Genomic DNA, 22,161 nt, shown 5'->3' with positions numbered 1-22,161 from the left:
CGGTAGTCCTGGTACCGTGAGGACGCCACGATGCTTCTGGGAATCACACCACTGGAAAAAGCCGCGGCCTCACGCCACGGATGCACGACACTGTTTGTTGCTCCACCAACAAAACAATAACAACAGCAGCAGCAGACGTCACAAGATTCACTAAATTCAACTAGCCCCGCCTGGGGGAATGCCACACACACTTCACTAGCCGCGCAGCGGTCGGGCTGTGCGGCGAATTCACTAAACTGGCGCCCGTCAGGGGGCGGTGTCACACTGCAGACGATGCGCGGATTGTAAACAAAACAACGCCGAAGTCGGGAACACCGCGGGAACGGAGAACACCATGACCGAGCGCACGCGCTGTGCCGAGACCGTCTCGCTGGGCGGACCGAGCAACACTGACTGGCGGCGGTGCGGTGTGGCGGTGGCGGCGTGGCGGCTGCCGTGCCTCGCAGTGGCGTGGCGCGGCCGCCCCTCCCGCCCGCTGCGCGCGCCGTGCACGGCCCTAGCGATTCCCTGAAAGAACTCCCGCGCCAATGGCCGCTGCGCTCACCGCACCCCGGCACCACGCTAAGGCCACGGCCTGGCCACGGCGGGGCTACGCTGCGCGCGGGCCTGGCGTAGCGGCTGCGCCTCTGGCGTAGCCTGGCGTACAGCCTGGCGGCGCACAGTGGGCCAGAAGACCGGTGGAGGCGGTCAAAATCCCGGACGCGCTTCGAGCTCCGCAGTCGCTAACTGGGACTCGAACCGAACGTGTGACCCCACGGATTACCACCCGAGTGAGGAATCCATTGGTGGGGTCACACGCCCGGTTCGAGTCTTGTTTAGCGACTCTGGAGCTCGAAACGCGTCTAGAGTTTTGCTGGCCCACTGTGCGGCGGCGCGGTTCAGGGCGGCCCGCCAGACGCGTCCTGCCCTTCCCCAGGCTGTGCCCTGCGGAGTCCTTGGTGGAGGGGGCCGCTGCAGCGCGGTGCATTCTGGGCGCACCACGCCCCGCCACGCCCCGCCACGCCCCGCCACGCCCTGAAGCCAGGCTTGCTCTTGCGGGGAATGCACTGGTGAACGAGGAGCCGCCCGCCCTGTCCCAATTCTTTCTTCGCTCTTCTGTTTCCACGGCAACGCCAATTATTGTTATTGTTATCGCTATTAAGAGTGGACGAGGCTGGGGCTCATCTCTGGCAAGGGCCTTTGCTCAACAAAAGGCGGTCCACTGCAGACTGATTCCGAGAGTCGTTTCCGTCGCTCCATCTCTCTCGCACCTATACGGAACGCTCCATGAGGACGAGAGAGACAGAGTGACGAAAACGACTCTCGGAATCAGTCTGCTGGTCCGCCGGAAATGGAGACTGGCGGCGATAGGCGGCCCGCCATTGTAAGGCGCATTCTCTTTCGCGAAATGATCGTCGAGAAAAGAGACGAAATCTGGCGGCTAAAAGCCGAGGCAAAAGCAAGGGGAAATAACTCCAGCCAAATTTGCACACCAAAATTCATCAAACATGTAAAAATTACAAAAACTCGACTAAAATTCATCGAAATTTGACTGAAATTCATCAAAATTCGATGGAAATCCGAGTGAAATTCATTGGATTTGTACACCGAAATTCACAGTGATTTCTCCTTTGGCAAAAGCCGCGCACCGGATTCCTCCCTCGAAACACAATTTGGACGCCCGTTTTTCCTCGGCCGGTTTCTAGACAGCTTCGTTCGAACTCGTAAAGCGCACCGGCCGCGCCCTTTACAGCGTCCCAGCGGCCATGTGAACCTTGGTCAATGAACCGTTTGGCCGCGGCCGAGGCGCGGGGAGGCTGGCGGGGCGTGGTGTTTGTGTGTTTGGGGGGGGGGGTCCCTTCTCACCTGGGCTCGGGTTGGCCAATCACACCGCGACTCAAAGCGTATGACTGCCGATTGCATTTTCCGCCCCCACAACAACGACACGACGGCGAGCAAGCAGCGAATGGTGCTTTTATATTGGCGTGCGACCGCGCCCTAGACCACAGCGCCCCTTCCACGCGACGCGGGAGTCACCCCCTTCCCCCCCCCCCCCCGTCCCCCTTCCCTACCCCCACCCCCCACCCACCCAACCCCGCCCAAGCCGATCCTGCATCCCGCGGGGTCCGTCTGGAACCCCCGCCGCCGTCCTAGGGCCGGGTAGGTAGGGCAGGGAAGGGCTGGGAAGGGCTGGGCGCTCGATACCCCCAGCCAGTCGTAACAAGGGCCGTTGCCCCCTCCGAAAATTGCAAAAGGGAGGCAAGGGTAGGAGGAGGGGTAGGACCGCATCATCTGCCCCTCCGACCCCTCCCCGTGGCGGCGCCGAGGCGACGACCCGTCTGTCTGGGCTAGTCTGCGGGCACACCCGACCTTCCCTGTCTCTCTCCCTCCTTTCATTCATTCTCTGTGCCCCGCACTCTCTGTCGTTGTTCATTTTTTCGCTGCAGTCATTCACTTATTTCGTCGCATGCATTGACTCGTTATCACATTTAATGTACTGTACCAACCCCAAGGCATCAAACGTTTAAAATTTACTGAAATTCAACGAAATTCATCAAAATTTATCGAAATTCTTTTGAAAATTCAGTTGTTTTTGTCCCAAATTCATCGAAATTCGACTGAAATTCATTGGATTATTCCCCCTTGATCAACTCATTTGCGGAAATTAATGGCGCTCATCCACTCACATTGTACATACTTTGCACGCATTTAACCCCCATTCATTCATTCATTCATTCATTGCCCATTTAATCATGAATAAATGAATGATTATTTTTTTTTTTGGGGGGGGGGGGCAATTGTGTTAACGTTCACAAAGAGTTCACGTGCACTAAACACAGTGTCTCGTACAATATTTGTAAAGTGCGGGGGTTCCCCGCCGCTGACCCTGTTTCCTTGTCCCTCGTTCACTTATTGACGCCACATTCTTCATATTTCCTGCTGCATTTATTGTCCGTTTCATTGATTCGCCGATTGATTGCTTGATTGATTCATGGTGCCCGCGGGCGTCAAGCGCAGCGGGCGCTCCTCGGCCGGTCGAAAACAGTGACCGTTACCCGCGGCACTTTTCTCCGGTTTATCTCATTCGGGCATCGTTCGGCTGCGGTTGGGCGAAGAAGCGCGCCATCATTTCAACGCAGTAGCGCCACCTGGCGCACACACTCTCAGCATCTCTATGGACTTTTTTTCCAATATGTCTATAGTAAAAAGAAATTTACTGTAGTCACAGTGAAATTTACGATTAGCCGTAGTAAAAATATACAGCAAACTAACTTAAAACGTTTTATTGACTTTATCTTCTGTAAAGCACAGTAAAAACCTACAGAGAAAAATAACTGTGAATGCCGTAAACATTTTTCATGAATATAGTGTTTTTTACTGTAGATTATGGAAAAGTAATGTGGTACTTATATTATACTGCGTGTACCACGGTAAAAGATGAATGAGTGAATTTAAGTGGCCCAAATGGGCATTTATTTGCAGCAATTGATTTGTATTGACAAGGCGAACAGAAAATGTCAGGGCATGACATAGGTTTGGATGGGAAATAAAGAAGTTATTGAACCCATTTTAGCACTATCGAAGTTCCCAAACAATTCCAAAATATTTTTCTGTAGACTTACAGATTAACTTTTCTGTGCATCACAAAGAATTTTCACTGTTCTTGTGGAATAGTTTTACTGTATGCACAGACAATATATTCTGTTGTCATTGACATTTTTTCTCGTATCTGTCCACTGATGATATTAAATTACTATTGCTGTAGTAAATATTTGTCTGTAATACTGTATTTTCCTTCATGAAATTATCTGCAGCTCACAGAGATTTTTTTCAGCAAAATACCGTGATTTTTTACTATATTATAGTTACGCTCTAAAATCACTAAGCCACAGAAAAAAATTTTCATAATATAGAATAAAAAGTCTATAGAAGATTGAGAGTGCAGTGGGCCGGAAGACCGGCGCAGCCGGCCAGAACTCGAGACGCGTTTGAGCTCCAGAGTCACTGAACAGGACTTCGAACCAAACGTGTAACCCCACCAATAGATTGTACGTTCGGAGAGCAATCCATTGGCGGGGTCACACGTTCGGTTCGAGTCTCATTAAGCGAATGGCAGTTTCGAGACAAGCATAGCTTCCTTGTGGCCTGTAGCGCCTGACTGGTAGGCCGCCGGCCTGGTCTGCAAGACACCGCTGCGGAGACGGTGGCCTACCTTGCCCCTCGTCTGCACAGGGGCAAGGTAGGCTACCGTCTCGACACTGATGCGTTGCAGGCTGTCGGTGGTCTACCTCTCAGGCGCTTGAAGGGTGATGGTAGGTTTGTTGCAGCCTACTCGTTCGGTTCGAGTCCCACAGTGACTCTGGAGTTCAAAACGCGTCCAGGATTTTGACCGCCTCCACTGGTCTTCTGGCCCACTGTGCGGCCGTCGAAGCGCGCACTGAACGCGGTGCCCCGCTCTGGATTTGGCCCGCCCAGCGCCACCAAGCGCTGTGAAGACAGGCACTGAATCGGGTCAGTAATGTATCGCTCGCTATAGGGGATCGGCCCACGTCATTCTCTGTGACGGACAGGTGAGGGCTCGGGCGAGGGGGGAGGGCGCTCCCCTCTTGTTTGTTTGTGCCGGGCAACGCGCATACCGCCGTGTGTGTGTGTGTGTGTGTGCGTGTGTGTGTGTGTGTGTGTGTGTGTGTGTGTGTGTGTGTGTGTGTGTGTTTGTTTTGGCTACAAAGAGAATAGCGCCCGCGTCAAATGGCGCAATACACAAATCAGCTCGTGAAATTCTGACGTTTGCCTGGGGAAGTTGAAGGAAATGTGGTCGCATTTTCTCATCATGCTGCTGTGGCTAATATGCGAAGGTGAGCAGGTGGCTGGCTCTTCACACAAAGCGGGCGCCGTCATCCCCTTTGAAGGCTTTGAGAGCTTCGCGGCGAGACTGGAAAGCCGGTGGCAAGTTTGCTTGCCAAAATAGTGGCAAAGCAGTGGATCAGGACTACGACTACGCCAAGGGAAAACCACTGTGAATTTCAGTGTACAAATCAAATGAATTTCGGTCGAATTTCGATGACTTTCAGTCGAATTTCAATGGTTATCAGTCAAATTTCGATGAATTTTCACACATTTCAGTGAATTTCACATGTTTGATGAATTTCGGTGTACAAATTTGGCTGGAGTTATTTCCCCTTGGACTACGCACTCTGTAGCAGAAAAGTACGGAAAATTCTGTTCATATTTTTGCCAAGATTTTCTGTAGCTCCCTTATCAATGTTCTCCGTGGGACCTTACAGTCTTCTCCGTCTTTTTTGTAGGACCTGGGGGGAGACTGTATAGTCCTACAGAGAACACTGTAAGGTCGGTCCTACGGAGAATTACCACAAGTTGTTTACAAAATTTTCCGTACATAACCTTTTGCTACAGTGCAAGTTTGGTGCAGGTCTACTACGCAGGACAGCGGAGGACTACGCAGGACTACGCAGGTCTACGTAGGACTACGCTGGGCCACGCTGGGCGGTGCTGTGGTCGTGGGGCCCGCCTGATGAAATTATGGTCCCAGAGATGGAACGAGAATGTATGGCGCCTCCCCACCGGGAGGGGCGCGAGAACAAGAAGAAGGAGAAGCAGGAGAAGAAGCAGAGGGAGGTGCGGGGGAGATTTCTCAAAAGAAATTAAACAGCGGACTTCATATTGATTCATTTCTGCGTATGAAAAGAGTCCAGTCGATCACGACGGGCAAGAAGAAGAACAAGAACCAGGTTTTCTTCCAAATTTGCCCAAAAATGCATTTTTCATAATGCTCTCATAATGTTTCGCATTGTGTGAGACCACGCACAAATTTTTTTCAAAAAACATTCGGTGTGCACTTAAAATTGTTGACATCGTAAAATCGCAGACTGAACACTACTTTCGTCTGTTTCACTGCTCACTTTAGAGATGCTGAAGAAGAAAACAAGACGGCAGCTTGCTGCCCCCTCTGAGACCGCGTCGCATTTCGGTCGTGTGTTGTGATGGTGGTACTCGGGAGATGAAGGGCTTGCTTTCTCACCTCCCACCGGTCACAACTGTGCGAGGATGGAGCAGAGAGAGAGAGAGAGAGAGAGAGAGAGAGAGAGAGAGAGAGAGAGAGAGAGAGAGAGAGAGAGAGAGAGAGAGAGAGAGAGAGAGAGAGAGAGAGAGAGAGAGAGAGAGGCAGACAGACAGACAGAGGGAGGGGAGGGGGGAGAGAAAGAAACCTCGCATTCTTGCGTGCAACGCCCTACGGCCCTACGGCCCCTGCGTCCTGCAGCCGCCGGGAGGGGGGTGGGGCGGCGGGTCGAGCGCCGAGAAGGGGGAGGGGGGAAGGGAGGGCCGACAACACGCGCTACGCTGCGGCAGTCACGTGACGCGCGTAGTACTCACGGTGGCGTGGTGGGGGAGGCGCGCGGGGCCGAGGCGCTGTGAGCGCAGCGGCGCGCATTCACGGGACGGGCCCGCGCGCGCGCGTCACCGTCGGCTCCGCTCGGCCCTCTCCGGCGGCGGCTTCGGCTCTTCGGGCGCGCTCCGCTCGGCCCCTCGCCTGCAGACTGGTTCCGAGAGTCGCTTTTCGTCGCGCTCTCTCTCGCAGCCGTACGCAACGCTCCATGAGTGAGGGAGACGCAGGGCGGCAAAAGCGACTCTCGGAATCGGTCTGGCTGCTCCGCCGCACGCACGCAGTGTAGTGGCCAGGCAGGCAGTGGCCGGGCAGTGGCGCGCACGGGGCGGCACGCGGCGGCACGGGGCATCGACTCACCTGCGCGATAAGGACGTGCATTCCCCGCAATGACACGCGCATCGGGCGCCAAAACGCGCGTCGCGGCCGTCAAAAATTAAAACGAAAATTACTGAAAATACGCTCAAAACGTCTTGCCATAAAAATTTGAGCTATGTTACAGTGAATTCGACGGGGGCGGCATACGTTTCTTCATTATATGTATATGTTTTGGATGAAACAAAGTAACACCTAAGTAAAATTCTTTGAAATTCGACTGAAATTCACCGAAATTTGACTGAAATTCGTCGAAATACGACTGAACTCCATCGAAATTTGAATGAAATTCATTGGATTTATACACCAAAATTCACAGTGATTTCCCCTTGGTTATAGGAGATTTCTTCACATGACATTGTAGAGAGGAGACAGGACTCGACAACGTACGTATGAGACCCCGCCCATTCATTCCTCGTTCGGAGACCGATTCATTGGTGGGGTCACACGTCCCGTTCCAGCCCCATTTAGCGACTCGAGCTGAAAACGCGTCTCGAGTTTTGGCCGCCTCCACCGGTGTTCTGGCCCACTGTGGAGGGAGGGAAAGGGGGAGAGAGAGCTGCTGGAAGTTGCGCGGTCCTCGGCGAGTGCCCTGCGTGCCACGGCGTGCCTCGGCGTGCGGGGCGCGTGAGTGCGCACGGGCGAGGGCGTGCGCGGCGCACGCGGCCTGGAAACGGTTGTTGTGTCCAGATGTTTGTTTCTGTCATATTGCTTGTTAGTTTCGCTTCGTGTTTCTCCCCATCGGAAACAATAATGCCCCAGCTGCGCGGTGCTGCGCGGCGCTGCGCGGCGCTGCAGCCGGAAAAAGGGGGAGGGGAAGCCCAGGCAATTTTGATGAACGCCGCGCTGTCACGCCGCTGCCCAGCAGACTGATTCCGAGAGTCGCTCTCGTCGCCCTGTCTCTCTCGCACCTACACGGGACGCCCCATGAGTGCGAGAGAGACAGAGCGACGAAAACGACTCTTGGAGTCACGCGGCGTCACTTTGATCCGGTTTGCCGAATCATGGCGTCGTGGTCGCGATAAAAGCCTAAAAGGCGGCTTGACTCGGCACCGCGCCGCACCGCCGGACTGACGACGGGTTCATGAAACGCGGCTCTGCTTCGCCGGCGCCTCACGACGACGCCCTGGCGGCGCCCTGGCGCCAACTTTAAACTCGGTCCTGCGGGCATGGCCGGGGGGCAACTACTCGTGAAATCCCGTGTCCGCTTAAGTGTCTGAAATCCCTTAAAATTGGGTCAAGCACACCACACTTACAGGGATACTTGGCAAGGACACTTACAAATACTTTGACGCGGCCAAGCACGTACACGTGCTTACTTACCAAGTACGCATTGATTAGTGTGTTCTTGCCGAAATACGCATTGTGTGTACTTTGCAAAACTTGCAAATACTTATTTGTAAGTGCGTACTAAGTCCAGTTAGGCCTGAAGTTCGAAAAAGGCACTATTATATATTTATTAGCATAATGTAGGTGCAAAATTGGGCGAAATCTTTCGAAATCTCTTGCGTTTAGAACACCAAAAGTGGCACCAGTCCGGCAAGGCAGTCCGGTGCGCAGTTTCTCAGTGTCAGTCACGGTCCCACCGACCCTCTATTTCGGTCACCAAAGCCTGAGGACTCAATTGGAACGACATCAATCATCGATATGACTTTGATTCGATGCTGAAGTACTTGACTGAGATGGCACCTCGGTCAATCACTTTGAACTAAAGGTGTTTGCGAGTGCACTTATTGGGAGTTCGGTGGACAGAGAATAAATTTAAACTTTATCTGGATAAGTGCACAAATCGAGGCACAAATTGTCGAAAAGTTTCCCCATTGGACGGAGTTACTACGTTGAACCCCACACATTAAATTCCTTTGCGCAATTTTGTTCGTGTTGTCGCACAATTTTGCGCATAAACGTGCTTCTACAAATTTTGTGCGATTTCACACGACTTAGTGCTATTCTGCGTTCATAGTACGAAACATTTCGCATGTTTAATATTTTGTTAGACCGCGTACAAAATTGTACAAATACATTTAGTGTGTCCAGATAAATTTCGCATGCACAAACAGTTGCGTGAGCACGCTAACCGTTATGTACAATTTTGTACGAGACATCGCAGTTTTTTTGTGTACGAACTTTTCTTACCATTTTTGTACGAAAAACTGTACTTATTTTCTCATTTTCGTACAATATTGCGTAGAAATTTGTACGAAAAGGTTATGTTCGCAAACAACTGTGATGTCTCGTACAAAATTTGTACAAAAACATTTAGAGTGAGGTCACGAACATAATTAATCAAATACATTTGCTGTGCACGGTGTCGATGTTTCCTGGGGTTCACCTCAACCGAACAGAAAGATCACAGTCAAATAATAAAAGTGTCCCAGCCCAGCCTCGGGCTGTTGGCGGACGCACTCACGAATAGTACAGTCCCGGCACCACGCCCACACGCGGGGTTCGCCCTCGGCCGGGACCGGGGAGACGCGACTGTACCCGGTACAGTGTCCCGGTCGGTGGCAGCGCCCGACCTTGGCGGAATCAAATGAGGTATCGAAAGATGGACCCGAACTAGCGAAGCAAAACGACGGCGACACTGTGGGGGGCGGGTCCAGACGGCGGGAGGGGTCCTTTGGGAGGGCGCCGATTGCCGCCGGCGTCAAGGTCAAACCGTCTGGAGGCAGCGGCGCCGCCCCGCCACGCCCCAAAATCGGAATCCAAGTTCGGCCAGACTGTCCAATTTTAGCCGGGCCGTAAGGCCAAAAGGCCGAAAGGCGCCGAAAGGCCAGCGCACCTGCCGTGCCGAGCAGCGACCTTGGCGCGGCCCAGCCGCCTCGCTCCCGGGCACGGCGAATGCGTGCCAACACACAGGCATTACGCGCCAGACTTTGTCAGGCCGCTGCAGCCAAACAATGAGAATGACGGAGTCTTGACTAAAATTTAGGGAGGGGTGTTGTCCGAATTTGGGTGATGAAGATTTTCTCCCATGAAAAGCGGAAACAACTTCAGACAAGTGTGTCTAAATTCATCAAAAATTTGAAATTCTTTCCGAAATCCGGAATTTTTGCCCGAAATTTTCGTCGAAATTCAAAGTAATTTCTCCGTTGTTAACCTAAATTTGGGTGATGAAGGTTTCCTTGACGAAATTTTGGTGATCAATAATAAAGCCACGATGGACATTGGCTTGTCCATCGTCGGTTACTTCTTACGTGTTGCATGAGCCCCCCAGACCCCCCTTAATTCTAGATAGAGTTGCTTCATCTACAGATAACACGATCTTGACCCTTGTCACTTTTTTACTTGTCGAAGCTGGGGGCTCCGCCCCCCAGACCCCCCTTTCTTCAAGACAGAGGTGATCTACCTGCAGAAAACTCGATTTTTCGCCGTTTTTTAGGTGTTTTTCGGCTATAAAAACTGAACCAGTTGAGCTAGGATGGTGAAATTTCGCGTGTGCCGAGCCAAGAACATACCTAATAAGCCTGCAAAATCTCAGCCAGATCGGCCGAGCCGTTTAGGAGGAGTAGTGTACACACACAGACACACAGACAGACAGACAGACAGACAGACAGACAAAACTTTTCAACCGCACTGGAGTAACAGGCTTCGCTATCGCTCAGCCAAAAAAAAATAACAGGATTTTCCGTACCCTTTTGCCACAGTGTAGTGCTTGCAAGCATGCTCTTCGTTGTAGTACGCTTGCCATGCATGCTTCAGGTAAGAGTGTGCTTGCAAGCACTCTCTTGGGTGAAGCGTGCTTTGTGGTGGACTCCTATAGGTGCAGCATGTCATGCACTCTCTTGAGTTGCTAGAGTATGCGTTGTAGTCGGGTCACACGATTTGGCAGTGCATACCCCCTCGGGCGACACTGCGAGGCGCGCACAGGCCGCTCGATGGTGGAACCACGGAGGCTTAAGTACAGTACTGCGGATACGTCATCAAGGGCCGACCTTGATCCTCGGCACTAGTATATTTGTTGTTCGAGCGATAAGCAGGTGCGTGCGCTCCTCGAGTGTGCCGCGTTCCTACGCTCCTAGTTGTGTCGTATCTTGAGAGATATTAACTCTGAAGCCACCAATGGCACGATTGCCCCTCACCTAGAAAATTTTAAAGGGCAATAAAAAGTTGATTGGCAGCCGCCAGATGAAACCATCTTCTGGGAACTGGCCATCAGTCCTGGGAATTCCATGTTACTTTCCTCGGAGTTAACCGATATTCCTCTTTGAAATCAAATGGAGATTGAAGTATGCTGAAATGGCCACTAACGTTCATATAGTGCGTTGTTTTCAACCTACCAGCAGAGTTGACCAGAAGCGGTTGGAACTTATTTATTTTCCCCCTGGCCGCAGCGAGAGACACAGGACGCGCCCAGCCGACCCCGAGAGGCCAGTGCTCGGCAAACAAAACAAAAAAGTTAAAAAAGTAAATCCAGAAAAGCGGAGATGATGAATAAGAGAGAGACCGGCCGGGCGGACGCGCCATGTGTCCCACGTAGTCTCACGACCACGTATCTTTTTGCCGTGTCTCGCCTTGTCCGGTCTCACGCGATCCCCGCCAGCGACGCGCAGCGAGGCCAGGGATTTAGCACTTGTTATTCAGCGATCACACATCTGCTCCGCAACCAGTGTTGCGCCTCACGCCATCGAATTCGCAAATAAAGAGAGCTTACTTTTGGGTTTTAGGCGCTGCCCCCGCACGATGCGGACCGGAAAAGGGGGGGGGGGTCAAAGGTTAGGGTAGGGCGGGAAGCAAGATAGTGGCCCCCATGTCACTTCGTTAACGACCTGCTCCAAGTGACATTAACTCGCTTTGGTGGGGCACCAGACGACAGGATATTGCACAAAAGCAGGAGGAAACTTCCGGTCTGAAACGGCATCTTTCCGTTAAAGGTTAAGTGCGAGGAATCTTGCCACACGTCACAGTTATTCACGCTTAAAACCTTACGAAGTATTTTGAGCATACATAGTACAAACTAATTTACTTAGTTATACGAAGAAATAGTTCGTAAATTACGAAGTATTTTCTTTGTAAGTTTATGTATGCTCAAAACACTTTGGTATAACAAACTATTTTTCATTGCAAGGCCTAAAATAGTTTGTAAGGATTTCAAGGTGTTTGTTCAAAGGATCTTCTTGCTGAAATCTATACGTAATTTTGCTCGAGATAGGAGGAATATGTGCGGTTTTTCGTTTGAACACTGTACGTCAAAGATAATCTGTCCCAAAAGATGCAGCGTCCCGTACAAAATTGCACCGTACATCCAGTTCGGACTGAGGATTTGATACCCGTGTGTTACGTAACGACCACACACTTGCGCAAGGCAACGACCTCCCTTCCTTCCTTCCCCGCCGAGAAAGAAAAGGGTCTGTGTCTGAGGTTTCACGATGTCTGCCGTGTATTGGGCAAGGCAGGGGTCACCCTTTAGGCTTTAACCCCTCCCGCGCCTGTCTGGCGGTAGGGAGAGGACTGGCGGAGACCCACCGCGACCCCCTCCCCCCTTCCCCTATTCCCTCCGGGTCATGACTAGGGCAGCCAGAGGCCGTGGGGTCATGCACCCCAGGAATCCCGACTCGACCCCCACCCATTCAGCGACATTCCCAGGCATAAAAAACACAATAAAGCATCCATTCCATGTTGTGTGTGGTGGACCGCCAGTCCTTGAACTTGTCCCACTCAGCGAAGCCGCGCCGCCACGTCCCTCCCCCGTCGTGCGAATGTAACGTCACACACACACACACACACACACACCTAGACACACCAATACACGCACACTCAAAGGCGTACATACAGACACACACACACACACCAATACGCACACGGTGGCCGCGGGCGTTATCTGCCAGACACGGAGCGACGGCGCCTGCGCTATCAGGCCGCTCCCTCCGTGACAATTCAGTGAATTTCGAAAACGGGCGCGCAGCCCGCGCAGCGCGCCATCATGGCGTGTGATTATTTTAAACCAGGCGGCCAGACTACTGTGCTATTTGCAAACGAGGACTTGACAAGACGTCTCCCAACGAGACGCGGGTCTGATCGCGTGAAACTATTGTGGTAGGCGTCGCACACACTGTGAAATTTTTTCGTTGTCACTTGAGGACAGTTTCAAGGCTAATTTTCCTTCGAGGGGCAAACAGCTTCGTCAAAATTTGTTCACTGTTATTTCAAATTCACGTTATTTCATTGTTTTTTCAAGGGTATTTCAACGTTATTTTCCGAAATTTCACATTCCTTCACTTAATTTCGCGTTACTTCACCGTTATTTCACGTTATTTCAAAGAAAATGTACACCCAAATTCAAGTTGTTTGCCCCTTGTTTTCCTTACACCTATGTCATCAAAAAATTTGATGGCGCCCACGGAAACAAAAATTGTACTAAGGAATCTAGGGTGTAAGACTCCCTGAAGAATCTCTCTCTTGAGTGTGTGCTGTGCTACCTCCACATGCTTCGGTATGAGGCACACAAAGTGATAAGCACAATTATTATATAAAAGAAAGTTAGATCACACCGCACTGAAACATCCAGCAGCTCATCCGCCGAAGCGTACTGCTCGTCAAGGGCTAAAACATCACCGAGGGGTTGTCTTTTTCGGGCGCCTCGCCGCGCCATGTCGCGTGGGCTAGCAGAATAAAAGCAGTCTGCTTGCCAAAGGAACCGCGAAAATAATGACCAGGAAAACAGGGCGTGCCTTTTCCTCTGCGACTATTAACGCGAGAGGGAACGACGGCGGAGTCTCGGGCGACCCTACACTAGGAGCATACTTTCTTTCAAATTGAAATGGTTATGTTCCCTTCCCATGCTGGCCCTGGCGCGCCCTGTCGGCCCCTTGAGAGGCGCAACGAAATAAAAGTTCCTCTCTCAAGTTTTCCTTCGGCTCCACGAGGGTCCTTGCGAATCAAAGATTTTCACCGCGAATGGAAATTATCCGAATCTTATCAGGTTGGATCAAAAATATAGGAATCGAATGTAATACCAATGAGTTCACATTCAAATCAAACTTATCAGTTTTCGAAGGCAAAATGGGCGTTTTGCAATCGAAAATTTGAGGGATGAAGCTGTGCTGATTCGACTATCTGAACTGTTTGCTATCTGATCGACTGGATTCGAAAACGAATCGAATAATAGCTGATTATCCAGTTCGGGTTCGAACAGTTCTCACAACCCTTGTACGCACAGCGGGCCAGAAGATGGCGGCCAAAACTCCAGACGCGTTTTGAGCTCCAGAGTCGCTCGACAGTACTCGAACCGAGCTTGTGACCACCAGTTCCCAAAGAACAGAAAATAGTCACATTGACATCAAGTGACTGAAAAATGACAAATTTTGGTCACTCTCCTGAAAGGTGACATCAGGATGATGTCAATTTGACTCGTTACAAACTACGAGCAAAACTAACTGGAATTGAATTATTTCTTTCAAAAAGTCTTACGCCATTTGGAAAAGAGGTAAACTGGCGATAACCTGTGAAAGTTAAGATCTTGAAGTACACTTGGTCACGATGACGTCCGTTTGATGTCATCCATAAACGCATTTAATCAGCAATAGCGGTGAAAAATTCAGACTTCTCTGGTATTCTGGAAAGTCTATCGCGTTCGGGTGATGAAGTGGAAAATACCAGGCATTTTTTCATCCCAAAGAATCGCCGTCACTTTCGAGTCAACTGCCGGGCAGATTCCCGACCGCTGGCCTTAGAGCAGCGGCGAGCGATCGATTCTTAGATGTCTTCGTGGCGCAGTGGCAAAGAGCTCGCCCCCGAAGTCGAGGACGTGGGTCCGAGTCCGGCCGGTCGCGGAGCGACTTTCGACATTTAACGGAAGAAGACACTACTACCGCACATATGCGGGACAACTATAAAGGGGGATATCAGCTGATGAGTAGAGTCGTATCCTTTATACATTAAATGGATTCGTGACATCATTTGACATCAACTTGACGTCAAAATTCCCTTACTTTGACCGTCGACAATGATGTCATTCTGACAAACAGGATTTTGACCATTCTTTGATATCATTTGACGTCTGGATGACAAATTTCTGTTCTTTGGGAATGGATTCCTCATTCGGAGAGCAATCCATTGGCAGGGTCACACGTTCGATTCGAGACCCATTCAGCGACTCTGGAGCTCAAAACGCGTCCGAGATTTTGACCGTCTCCACCGGTCTTCTGGGCCCACAGTAGTACGTCCAAGTTGTATTTGCCGCACAGCGAGTTGGAGCGCCACCTTGTGTGTTGCGCTGACTGTGCAGCAGACTGATAAGCCCTGGGCTGGCGCAGGCTGGCGCAGCTCGCGTGCGTGCGGTTCGTTTCCACTTGGAAATGGGATTAGAGGTGTGGATGAAAGCAACACCAGAGTACATTCGCAGTGAGTGTTTCCCTTGCCGCCTGCAGCTCCTTAACTAGATTCCGGTATTTAAAAATGCCGTCGGCATAAACCTACGGGAGAGAACTCGTATTTTGGCGCGAGATTACAAAGCAGCCTGAGAGGGTTATTCTGCAGCGAGTTATAAGGGAGTTCAGTCCTTGAAAGAAAAAAAGAACATAACGAAAATTAACAGTCTGTTTCGGACTTGTCTCTACGGAGCACCACTGTAAAACATGCCGCCACGATTAATGTATGGCGAAAAGAAAATCCTGCGCACAGTGCCATGAATTCGGCGAACGCGGCGTTTGGAGCATATTTTTGAAATACGACGAGACGAAATACGGCCGCGCGTGTTCTTCGCGGGTATTTTACCGCCGGTTGGCCGTTCTCGTTTTTGTGCGCTTGATTGTTTTTTTGACATTCCCGCCCTCTAAATAGTCCTGCCAGTGACAGGCCCTGATTTGCATACGACTTTGCCGGAGGGTGCGAATGACGGAGGTCTGTTGTCCCTTCATGCACCTATGGGACCTGACAGAGAGAGAGAGAGAGAGAGAGAGAGAGAGAGAGAGAGAGAGAGAGAGAGAGAGAGAGAGAGAGAGAGAGAGAGAGAGAGAGAGAGAGAGAGAGAGAGAGAGAGAGAGAGAGAGAGAGAGAGGGACAGGGAGACTCTGGAAGGCGTCATACACGGTGACCAGGCCCTCGCTTCAAACTCTCGATTAGAACATGACAGCTCATTCAGTCGAGGATGGGAGAATGGCAAAGCGAGAGGAGGGGACGGCAAGAGTTCTGTTGTTGTGGTTGCGTGTCCGTGTGTGCGTGTGTGCGTGTGCGCGCGTGTCTGTGAGTGCGTGTCGAGGGGCTGCCTACACGGTGCGGCGCACTTCGTATTCGGTCAGCCGTGTGGCAGCACGTGACCCCGTCAGCAGACTGGGAGTCGTTTTCGTCGCTCTGTCCCTCTCGCACTGCATGGGGCGTCCCGTAAAGGTGCGACAGGGACAGAGCGACGAAAACGACTCTCGGCATCAGACGGCCGTTGCGTAATGAGGCCGCGGTACGCCACTGTTCTTCGGAGACGGGTAGGCAGGCTACTCGCGCCAACATGCATTAACAAGTCCCCTTCCCTCCAAACTTTGCCCCGCTCTTTCGTCCGGCCCCCTTTCCCCCCGTCGACTCAACTTTTGTGTGACACTTCTCGTGTTTTCCACGTGAAACATTGAAAAGGCAGCTGAATAATTACTTGGCGATAGGGGGTCAAACAGATAGCACCTGTTTCGGCGAGGCCGGCGTCGAGGGTGCGGTCGGGGAGGTAAGGGGGAAGGGGACCCGAAGGGGGAGCAGCACGCGACTGCGAGGTGCTGCTGGCACGCGAATCTTTTCGCCACTTGGTTGAATGCAGACAATGCGGCATCGCACGTCATCGCAGTGGGGCGACGTGAAGAGGCACGAATCCCTTGCTCAGGTACGCCGCCCCGCCGAGTTACGCTAGGAGCTAGTGTGACGTCACTCTGACCAATCAGGCGCGGACACTCCAAAACCCAAAGGCGATACAGTTGAGTACAGCCAACGAGGGGGCAACCACATTGGATGTTTGGGGACACAAGATTTTTTAAGGTTAAAGATTTCGTCGGAATTCGCAAGATTTTAACCGATATTATGCCCAAAATTTGCTTGTTTTTTTTTTTTGCCTTTTGGGAGGAAAGATTTCAGATTTCCAGAGATTTCTAGCGCTCAAGGGGACACAAGATTTCTACAGTGAATGCCCCCTGGATCGCAGACAATATGGCCGTACACTCTAAATGTCTTACAATGAAATTTGACCTATGTTATTCGTATGTTACAGTGAATTCGGCGCAAGCATAATACGAAGCAATATTCCTTCGTAATACGAATCTTTTAAGCTTTTTCATTGTAAGATACAAAGAAAAACCTTCGTAATACGAAGAAAAACCACCTTCGTATTATGCTTGCGCCATTTCCTTCGTATTATGGGAAATTTCTTCGTAAGACATTTAGAGTGTATAGAATATCTAGTCCCAAAACGGCCATACACAACGGTGCTTTGGGGTGTCACCCACCTGAATTTGTCAATAAACTGGCACCCTTGAAATTTTCAAAGTGTATTGCCAAATTTTACTTTTGTCAAGTTCTGCATATGCACTTCGATTGGCAGAGCTCGTCTGGCGCTGGTCTGACAGACAATAATATAATCAAGTTCAGAAAGTTAATGGGTTTGACCTGAAGTTTCCCCTGCCGCTTGTTTCAGGTGGGTCGAACGAAGTTGGTAGCCCCCTAACTTTCCCACCTCATTTTTCTTATGCATCGGCGGATGAACTTCTAGTGAAGGGGACACAGCCAACTGTATTCCACTTTCGCCGCCGAGTTGACAGCTTATCTATCGGCTCCAATCGTGATTTGACTTTCATTCAAACCGTTATCTGAATCGCGAGTCACATCATCATGGTAATCAAGCAGTAAATGGGATCTATGAAAACCACCCAGGCAGAACAATCAAACGGACGATTACATTACGGAGCATCAGGAATCTGCTGCAGTCATGCACCTCGACAGAATTTTTAAGTTTATTTTCCAAAAAATACGTTTCGGGCCCGAGTGGGTAGGGTTACCCCCTGCGACAACAATGAACACTCTACCAAAAATGTCCTGTAAATGCCGTTAATTTATTACCAGTTTTCACTGTAGGTCAATTCACAGCGTTTACTGTGATCTGCTCACGGGATTCACTGTGATCTTGTTCGCGGTGTTCACTGTGATCTGGTCCCCAGTAAACACTGTGAGTTTGACGCCGCTGAGCACCGAAGTACTGCAAATCAGGCTCCAATTCACGGCGTTTACTGTGGCCAGATCACAGTGAACACTGTAACCGAGATCACAGTGAACGCCGTGAACTAGCTCACAGCAAACGCCGTGAATTGCATAGCAGCAAATATTGGTATTAAATTAACGGCGTTGACAGGACATTTTTTGTAGAGTGAACGCAGCGACAGAGAGCTATGCAACGAGCAGCAAGCAAGGTGAGCCGCACGATGCTACGCCCTGGGACGCATGCGCAGTCAAACCGCAGCGCACCCCGCTTAAGCCGCGTCTTAAAAGTTAATTAAAAATGAATTGGGGTAAAGAGCGGCGCGCTGCAGTGCGAACGGAGCCTCCCCGGGACATTCTTCGCCTTTAGGCACTGAACGGGTACTTCAAGGGGCTGCAATTTCACAGCCTAGCTTGCAAGTGTGAGACGCGGTTTGTCCCAGACTTGCGGCCTCCCTGTGGTTCAACGCTCTAAATGTCTTACAATGAAATTTGACCTGTGTTATTCGTATGTTACAGTGGATTCCGCGCAAGCATAATACGAAGAAATATTCTTTCGTATGACGAATCTTTTTAGCTTTTTCATTGTAAGATGCAAAGAAAAACCTTCGTAATAGTGTACGAAGAAAAACCACCTTCTTATTATGCTTGCGCCATTTCCTTCGTATTATAGGAAATTTCTTCGAGTGAATGTCACGCGTCACACGCTCGCGAGAAGGCAAACTGTGTCCCACCCTTCCGAATGTCAGACATCTGTGTCTCCACAGCTATGCAAGCGTGGGACAAACGTGGTTCGCACTTCTTGTAAACCTGCGCCATTTTGATTCTCGTCAAAAGTGTGGGACTGTCTGGCCTTTCCCACAACCCACGTCAAAAATTTTAAACCCCCCGCTATCAAATTTTCAGAATCACTACCTGAGTGTGGGAGAGGGTCCTGACAGCTGTGCAGGGAGCGACTGACCGGCGAGTCCTTTTGTCACCTTGCATTAATGATGAGCGTTATAAAATCTCTCGAAATTACTTCAAAATTTAGTATTGCCATGAACTCAATGCAGTTCGGACCGTTTTGGACCCACAGGAAAAATCCGAATGGAGGTTTGAGTCTTTATTTTGCCAGTGCAATAAACAGGTTCAATAGGTCAAAATTGTCGTAGAAACACCGTTTTCACTGTAGGTCATACATTTTTACGGTCATTTCAAAACGTTCATTAACTTCTTAAACAATTTGATACTTTAAGTTTCGATTTGTGCTGCAGTTAAGCCCACTATAATTCGGCGGCCCTCTGTTCGGACTGGGAGGCGAGGGTCGCTCTCCACTCCACCTGCGCAACGGGGGGTGGGGGCTCCGGGGTGCTCTGGGATCCGTGTCAATGGGGCCGGACGGGCCAGGTAAGAAATGTTGCTGCGCCGCGCGAGGTCGGAGTGCCTTGCTGACTCGAACCGCTAAAGGTCTGCATAGGCCTAACAGCGTTGATGACGATGATGATGATGCTGGCGGGGGAGGCGTAGCCAGCAGAAGCCAGCAGCATCTTCCATCCTGCATCTTAGTATATTTTAACAGTGCACACCCGAACAGGTAAAGGCGTTTAACCCCACCCGAGTCTTCTCTATCACCCAGTGAACCAGTGTGACCAGTCGGCTGGGCCTGTGGAGCCGGACGGGACGCACGGTTCAGTCTCGTCCCGGCACCGGTGCGACGCGCACTGTTGCACTGTCGGGCTGCAGCGCGTCGGGCGACCCAGTGGGCCCAGGGCACTGGCAGAACGCAAACGTACTGTCCGATGAGCGTCGGTTAGCCCACGTTGGGCGAACAGTGGACAAAACAGTGCCGTGGTGCGTGCGGAAACACGGAGAGGACGCAGGTTCACTTAAGCAAAGGTGTGTTTTTCTAAAGCAGCCGAGCGGTCGAGCGAAAACACGGTAAATCTTGTTTATTTTTTATATGATGTCCTTGAACTCTTCCACACTTAGCTTACGCCGTGTACGTTCTGTCTTACAGAATATACAAGCACCGTCTCACTATTCCGAAGTTTTGTAACAGTCAAGTCTTCAGGGTGCCTCTGCGAAACCAAAGGCAAGTGTGCGCAAGTTTAATCGCTAGTGGATAGAACTTTGTTTCTAGAACAGCCATGTAAAGGGATCTTATATTCTTAATTCAAGACCTGGACCTCGCAGGTGAATTCTGAATTTTCGCATTGTTTTCCCGATGAGCTAAGCAATTCTTAGAACATACGACCGGCTGGTACCGGTAACACAATTGTAACACCGGCTGGTACCGGTAACATAATTGTAACACCTACCTTATGGGACCAAAATGCCACATAACAAAGTGTATAAGCCGTGAAACTCTATTCTGTTTTCAAATACGTTCGTGGATTGAACCGATTGATGACATAGCTTGTTTGTTTATTGATGGTTTTAGTTGTTCGTCAAAGTAGTAGACATTCCTGGAAGCGATGAATTCACATTCGATGAACCCTGAAAAAGAGAGCAGAAAAAAAAACTGTTCATGCCTGTTTTGTCAACAAAGCTTTCACCCCAGGAATCGAAGCTTTCACCCCAGGAATCGTTCCGAATCTTGTGTCCTTTAGATTTTTCGAAAACTGATTGATTTATCTGTGTGTATTGCAGGAACTTCTGCCGACTTTCGCAGTGCATCATGAGTGACATAATTTGCACAGTTTGTAAAAAAGAGCTGGCATCGGCATCGGCGTTAAGGGTTCATCTCCGAACGCACACAGGGGAACGGCCTTATGCGTGCACCGTTTGTGGTATGAAGTTCAGAGATTCAGGCACCCTGCAATCTCACATGTGGACCCATGCAGAGGAAAAGCCTTATAAGTGTACAGTTTGCAACAAAACGTTCGCTCAAGCTAACTGCCTTAGAAGGCACCTGCGAACTCACACAGGAGAAAAGCCATTCGAGTGTGCAGTATGTAACAGGAAGTTTGCAGGTTGCAACAACCTACGCAAACACATTCGCATCCACACAGGGGAGGAGAGACCCTTTGAGTGTACGGTCTGTAAGAAGAGGTTTCTAACTAAGTATTGCCTGCAAAATCACAGTCGGGTACACACAGGGGAGAAACCTTTCCAATGCACAGTTTGCGACAAAAAGTTCGGTTCAGAACAACAGCTCGTAAAGCATGTGTGGACACACGTGGAAGCGCGCTTTGGTTGTACAGTCTGCGGCAAGAAGTATAGAACGAGTTACTGCCTGAGAAGACATGTCAAGAGCCATTTAGGAGAGGAATTACTTAAGTGTGAAATTTGCGAGGAGAATTTTGTCAATAGGGATGATTTAAAAGCACATGCTATTCGTCCTCACACAGGTGAAACCTGCTTAAAGTGTGGTGTCTGTAATGAAACATATCCGACCTGTACCGACTTCAGAAACCACCTCCTCGTCCATGTTCGCGAGAAAAGCTTGAAGTGTGCAGTTTGCGAGAAACAGTTTACGAGTTTAGCGTCCCTCCTGAAGCACGTGCTATGCCATTCAAAGGAAGTCAAGGACTTTAATTCAAAAGATCCAATCACAAAAAATTCTGAAGGCAATCCGGAGGATAAGCCTTTCGAATGCGCTCTTTGCCAGCAAACGTTCGCCCAAAGTAGTGGCCTTCAAGAACACCTTCAAAGTCATACAGGAGAAGATTCATTCATGTGTGATTTCTGCAACAAGAAGTTTGCACAGAGAAGCACTCTGCAGGAACACATGCGTAGCCACACAAAGCCACATGAGCGCTTAGTCAAAGGGGTCAGGGGCTTGGGTGACCTGGAGGCCCACGTCTGGACCACTTCAGAGAAAAAGCGCCTCACGTGTTCCTTTTGCGATAAAACGTTCGCCCAAAGCTGTTCTCTGAGACAGCACCTTCCAACTCATACAGGAGAAAAGCCGTTCGAGTGTGAAGTCTGCAACCAGAAGTTTGCACGCGCTATCAATCTACAGACCCACATGCGCGTACACACTGGAGAGAAGCCCTATGAGTGTACCGTCTGCAGCAAGAGGTTTGCTCGCAGTGACAATTTGCGAACCCACTGTCGCAAACAACACCTCAAAGCAAAATAAATGACAGCTTTGGCACAATGACGCTGAATAATTGTGCGATTCTATGGGAGAAATAAATATTGGCGTTGTTACAAATCTTCCTGTTTTAACCCATGAACAAATTTTATCATTTGGTTTTTATATTATTTTGTTATATTCTGCGAATAGAGCCTTCGGTGTCGCGCCTTAACTTCAT

The 22,161-nt window shown here is 50.2% G+C and overlaps 2 protein-coding genes across 2 annotated transcripts in view; one reads left to right on the top strand and one right to left on the bottom strand.

Annotated features, from left to right (window-relative positions):
- Positions 1-410, bottom strand: part of LOC117645670 (growth factor receptor-bound protein 14-like) — a gene marked incomplete at its 5' end in the record, with an annotated part of 136,620 nt that extends 136,210 nt beyond the window's left edge. Inside the window, one exon of the mRNA XM_034386016.1 lies at positions 1-410. Coding sequence (XP_034241907.1) covers positions 1-410 — 410 coding nt within the window.
- A 19,199-nt stretch (positions 411-19,609) lies between these two features.
- LOC117639969 (gastrula zinc finger protein XlCGF57.1-like) lies at positions 19,610-22,161 on the top strand. The gene is made up of 3 exons (XM_034376088.1): positions 19,610-19,798; positions 19,920-19,994; positions 20,552-22,161. The coding sequence occupies exon 3, from the start codon at positions 20,580-20,582 to the stop codon at positions 21,984-21,986; it is 1,407 nt and encodes a 468-aa protein (XP_034231979.1). The 5' UTR covers positions 19,610-19,798; positions 19,920-19,994; positions 20,552-20,579; the 3' UTR covers positions 21,987-22,161.

The sequence above is a fragment of the Thrips palmi genome, unplaced genomic scaffold (assembly GCF_012932325.1).
Source record: "Thrips palmi isolate BJ-2018 unplaced genomic scaffold, TpBJ-2018v1 HiC_scaffold_1, whole genome shotgun sequence".
Classification (NCBI taxonomy): domain Eukaryota; kingdom Metazoa; phylum Arthropoda; class Insecta; order Thysanoptera; family Thripidae; genus Thrips; species Thrips palmi.
This window is presented reverse-complemented; position numbering and strand designations above follow the sequence as displayed.